Here is a 6106-nt window from a genome sequence, read left to right on the forward strand (position 1 = left end):
AATGAAACACAGCCTTACCTGCAACACAGAATGCCCCACAGGACTGTTCTCCGACACCTCCGCCTCGTACGTGGACTTCTCGAACTTGGGAGAGTTGTCGTTTGCATCAGTGACTACCACCCTCAGCAAAGCACTACTGTAGCGCTGAGGATTTCCCCCATCAACTGCTTTAATGGTAAGGTCATAGGAATCCTTTAACTCGCGGTCCAAGCTGCCCAGGACGATGAGCTGGGGCAGCTTCTCGCCCCTGTCCTCAGCCACCTGCAAGCCAAACAAGGTTGCTGCATCTGGCCCTGCTGTGAGAGCATAGTCAGCCACCCCATTCCTCTCCGAGTCCCTGTCTGTAGCAACGGGTATCGAGAACAACGCCCCCATATGAGTGTTCTCAGGGACAGAGATGGTGAGCACAGAGGAGGGGAACTGGGGTGTGTTATCGTTGATGTCCTGCACCTCGAAGCGTCCCTCGATGAGCCGCGGACTCTGGTTCTGGATGAGATCCGTCACAGACACTTCAAATTCAAGGTAGCATGGCTTACCCTTAGGTAGCATACGGCAGTCCCTTAGGGTTTCTCTGTCCATAGGGACTTCCGTGGTGAAGATGTCTCCCGTCTTCCCATCGACGCGAAGGTAAGGTGCCCCAACCTCCAGCTTGTAGAGATGGCCTGAATCTGGCAGCCCTTGGTCTGCTGCCAGGCTGCCTATGAGACTGTTGGGAGGCTGTTCCTCCTGGACGCGATACAGGATACTGGCTCCAGCTAAACCACAGTCCAAAACCAGCAACCACAACAGCACTGCTCCCAAATTCAGTTCCATTTCGTCATCAGATGATCTGCCTGTAAATGATAAACAAATCCACATTTAACTATTGCATTATTTCCTTCTGAAAACCACGTCTTGACATTTTGACTGCAAAGTTAATAGAAAGCACTTGCTCTATTATTAAAAATCTTCAAGGCTGGCAAATCATTTACTTGCATTACATAGGGATGTCACACAGTGCACATCAAAGAGAGTGATAAAGACAAAGACATTCGGTGATGGTTGATAACCTTTCACCTCTCAGACGAGAAAACATTTTTCCATGATGAAAGCGCAGTGGCAACTTAATTATACTACAGGACCACAACAACAACAACAACAACAAAATGAAGAGGATTATGTACTATGTACCCAGACAGCATCACACAGCTTAACACTGCATTTCATACACCAGAGTCGGTAACAATGTAAGTCGGGAACGATTCAAGTTGGGAATGCCGTTCTCGAGATACGTTGGTGACACACTCACAGTGTTGGGCTCGTTACTCAAAAACAGTAATAAGCAATAATATCATTACTCGTTACCAAAAATAATATTAATACTTTACTTATTACTACCTGCCAAAAGTAACTTGTTACACAACTCATTACTTTTCCGTTACACCCCACACAATTAGTAAATGCATCCTTTCAACTCAAAATTTGGGTCTTTTCATGTACAACACTAGAAGTTTTTCCTGTCTTTTTAGCAGATGGATCTCTCAAGCGAACTCGCAGGTAATTACTTGTTACTGGGAAAAAAAAGTTAGAATACTACTTTTTTCATTACTTTACTCTCATTAATTTCCAACACTGCACACTCACACGCAATCAAGCACACACACAGAGATTATGTGAATTTATGGAAGGATGTACATCATCCTATACAGTTATTTGTCAATAAAACAAATCCCAAAATACAGACGCCCTGCAAGCACAGTACAACAGTTAGCAAAGTTATTGCAGAACTTAGTTGTTGTGGTATTTTTTTTTTTTACAGAAGCGTTTTCCAAATGTTATTACAATAGGTCAACATGTTCTTTTTTTTTGTCTTCGAGCTGTAATGAATACGTCTTTTGTACAAATTTCATTTTGTGGAAATATCTAGAGAGTTCAGACAGAAAACAAGCTGGAGGGCCAGTATGCATTATGGCAGCAGAACAATCAAATGTAGATCTGATACAAAGACTTCATACAGCCTAAGAGACTCAATATTACAGAACATTCCTCGACATCATTAAATGTCTGAGGAAAGCAGGAAATAAAATCCAACAGAATAAAACACATCCTCAAACACAAACCTACGGATCTGTCAAGGCACTGGTTCTCAATGTGGCGTCTGGGGACCCCCACGGGTCCCTGAGAGGGTTCCAGGGGGTCTACAGCTAAATGATCAGTTAGGAACCTAATGGTTCCATTTGTACACTTTCAGAGTGTGATTATTTTACAGTGTAGATTGGGGGGAAAAAATGTTTTATTAAATTGGGATCCGTGGCCTAATCCGTGTGAAACTGTGGGTCGTTGAAGAAAAAAAATATTGATAATAAGGACAGGCCTAAACTCCCTCTGAATGATAAATGGACCTTATGGGTCCCTTACTGGACAGGACTAGTTAGAAATTTGAATGACATGTGTAGGCTACACTCTCTAGTGTTAAATGAACACTGAGGATTTCACATTGAATAGGTCATGAACACCCAAGACCCTGCGCTAGATGAAGATCCATGAAGAGGCAATAAAGGCATTTCTTCTCATGGAGGGTGTCTGGGGGTCCTATCCTTTATCACCTCTCTAACGGGGGTATCCCTTATCACCTCATGCAGCTTACAGTACATCAATGCGCAATGCAGGGATTTCCATCTCTGCTCCATTGTTATTGGCCAATTTAAACACTGTAATCATCATGTTTGATTCTTACGCTGCTATGTCTCCCCATTAATTACTACCCACCATTTTTGCATATTCTTTGATCCATATTCCCTGCAGCTAAAGAATTCTGACTTTTTCATGCTGCAATGGATTTAGACTATAATTATCTCCTATGCGTGAAGAGTTCTATGGGTAACTTGAAATAGGAGCAGAGAGTTTATTGAGGTGAAATATAAGGTTCTCAAAAGCTCTTAACAACCTTTACATGGTGTGTGTGTGTGTGTGTGTGCGGTGTGTGTGAGCGCGCGTGCGCACGAGAGAGAGAATGTACAGTATGTCTGTACATACACAGTAAAGTCCTTAATGTCAATTTAACTCTGAAAAATACAAACATTTTACCATATGGACCTGCACACCCTTTGGAGTTAAACTAACACTGGGGATTTTACTGTGTATAATGAGGTGATTTTAATTCTGCATAAGCTCTCTGTACAGGCTGCAGGCTGGAAGCCCCTTCTGTATATTGTGTGTGAGAGAAACAGAGAGAAAAACAAGTCTAAGAGAACGTACGCGCGGACAGTGCATAATTTAAAAACTTGAATCAATATTTTTTTCTGCTCCTCCTTGCATGAAACAATGTTCAAAAGAAGCAAATGTGGAAAGCTAGACAGCAAAACACAAATATATAGAAATCCAATCACAAATCCAACTCCTCTGAATTCGTTAAAATTGGAAGTGCAGGTTATTGATGCACTAATTGCTTGGTTATTGATGTGTCCCCTTTACATTTGTAGGGGAGCCACTCGTCGATGTGGCTTGAACAGTGTGCGGGCGTGTGAGCTTGCATGCGTGTGTGGTCGAGAGGGAGAGAGAGAGGGAGGGGTAAAACACTGGATAGAGACTGCAATGAGCAGAACAGAACAAAGTTTCTGAGAGCTGCCTGCACTGACATAGAAACATGGGACTGTAATTTGGCAGCCATCAAAATGCCGCAAGTCACAATCCTGAATTAGGTCAAAGGCATTAACTAAGATTATGCTAAGCTAAATCAATGCGTATTTAAGACATTAAAATAACACTATGTAGTATGTACATATACAAGCATGAATGCAGTCACAATTATATTGATAGAAAATGACTCATCCCATTTACATCTATTAAACAGCTTACTTAGTGAGTATTGTTTATTATTAGCCACATTGCTTCCTTTATGAAAAGTATTGCATTGCTAACATTAGTGACATGATCGTTATGGTTGACGACGTTCATTGGCGCTGTGCCTGTCTTCCAGATGGCACTGTGCCTGGCAGCAACCATGAAGTGGTGATCTTTGTTTACATTAAGAATTGTGTTCATTTTGAAATCAGTCAGGACCCGACTTAACATTGAAATCATTATGTTATGGCCTTCATACCACATTTCTGATCGGTCCAGTAGACTATTTAATAATACACTTAACAGCCTAAGGGAAACTCTTGCACACAACGTAGTGCATTTTGTGTTGAAGGGGAAAGTCCCCCCTGGGGATGTAAGGATTCCTTGCGGCACTTCCTAGAATATGACTTTGCAATGTTCACTCCCTGGGCAACAACATGAATGAATTACAACCACCGACATAGTCTAACAATGGCCCATATCTGAGCATGTTTGTTCTGCAAAACTTCACTGTTAACTCCTTAGTGTTAAATTTAACTTGGAGAATGTAAAATGGGTCCAACATTCTCATAGTTGATTTAGTCCTCAGGATTTTTCTTGGTTTAACTGTGGAGCTGATATAAGTGGACTTTAACACAGATCTTACCGGACAACTTAAGCAGGGGATCTCTGTTAGCATGCTGGCGAATGTATTTCACTCAAATGGTTCTGGGTGGTACACTGTACATAATATTTACAAACCCTGTGGGACATCAAAAGGATGGGGAAATGGAGCTGAACACCACCTGGCCAAAAGCCAACTCAACAAGGCAGTCAAAGTCATAGTTGCTAAGTCCCTGTGCGAGAGCAGACTCTGTTTGTCAACATTGTCTCAGGGACGCTGTGATCATTGCTCAGCACAAAACTCTTCACAGCCCAATGCCCAGAGCCTCTACCCACTGCTCATCACACAAGTGAAGGAATGGAGACATTCCTGTCTTACCTGGGACTCTCAGGTACTGTGCAGACCAGCTGGCCCAAGCATTCAACCAGAATCTTGAACAACTTCCAAAACAAAGCTGCTACAACGTTAAGCACCTGGTACAGTCCAACTTTAGAAGTGTCACACTCATTCCTCAACCCCCGGGCAGTTTGCCTGCCGGGCAAATCAGTCAGTAGAAGATGAAGTCACCAAGTGCCAAGACTTTGTCCGGGAACATTAGAACACCTCCAGGCCAGGAGCCCATTTGTTGACTTCAACTCTGCACCGAACACCAGAATTACTTTACAATAAATGCTTGTAGTTGCCACCTGGATTTCCTGGTGGATCCTGAGCTTGGCCCAGACATAAGGCAGTACATATGGTGGAGACATCGCTATGTGTCAGAACAGAACCCCTCCCTGTGTGTATATGGGGAACTACAGGAATACTGGATGTGCCAAATTCTCTACGTAACTACACTTCCAGCTATATGTCTATCAAACTACTCAAATTTGAGGAATACACTACTCTGGAGGGCATAAAATATATATGCATTGTGGGGAAAAAAATCTACACATGGGTCACATTTTTACCAAATTCAGAACCATTATTCCAAAAATCCTCTGTTTCAGACTGTGTTAATAAGTCCCTCGATTTAAAAAAATTATAATTCCATAGCAGTTACAACCTTTTTGTAAATGAGCAGCATAGCAAACTAGGCAGTTTACAATCATTCTTTCTACCAGGCAAAGTTACAGGTTATGTTCAAGGCAATGACCTTTAATCAGCCCTGAGGGGCTTGAAAATAAATACTTTTTCCACCTTGAAATGAAGGGGCCGTGAATAATAAATTGCTTTAGGTATGACTTTCTGTTCTGTTAAGGATGGTGGAACATGCATTACATTTTAAGCGAATGATCTGCAATTTCTGCTCATACTTATTGGTCATTCTCCACATCTTAAGTAATAAGAATACAGACCCAAAGATCAATGTGTCACGGTCCATGCAATTATGGGATTAATGTAATCCAAGCACAATATTTTACTTTCCCAAACAGATCTCTTCCTATCATATTGGCATGTCAAGGTGACCAGTATGTCCCTTTACAAGAGGGTAACAAGACAAATGTAATTGAATGAGCTATTACCAATTTTCCTCGTAACATATTTCCAATTTAAAATTATTTGATAAAGCCACCAACCAGACTGTCCTTCAGTAAAGACTCTCCAAACACTCGTTAAAAGGTAATCACATTACAGTCCTTTGCAAGGAGATAATTATTATGATCTATTTATCATTGAAGCCTGAGCAATTGGACTCTA

At 41.7% G+C, this 6106-nt stretch overlaps 1 protein-coding gene across 1 annotated transcript in view; it reads right to left on the bottom strand.

Moving 5' to 3' along the window:
* The window catches only part of pcdh1a (protocadherin 1a), a gene marked incomplete at its 3' end in the record, with an annotated part of 95800 nt that extends 94972 nt beyond the window's left edge, over window positions 1–828 (bottom strand). Inside the window, exon 1 of the mRNA XM_080435564.1 lies at window positions 19–828. Coding sequence (XP_080291690.1) covers window positions 19–813 — 795 coding nt within the window. The 5' untranslated portion in view covers window positions 814–828. The remainder of the gene's footprint in view (window positions 1–18) is intronic.
* Between the last annotated feature and the right edge of the window lie 5278 nt (window positions 829–6106).

Source organism: Gymnoscopelus braueri, assembly GCF_963280865.1.
Source record: "Gymnoscopelus braueri genome assembly, chromosome: 8".
NCBI classification, from domain to species: Eukaryota; Metazoa; Chordata; class Actinopteri; order Myctophiformes; family Myctophidae; genus Gymnoscopelus; species Gymnoscopelus braueri.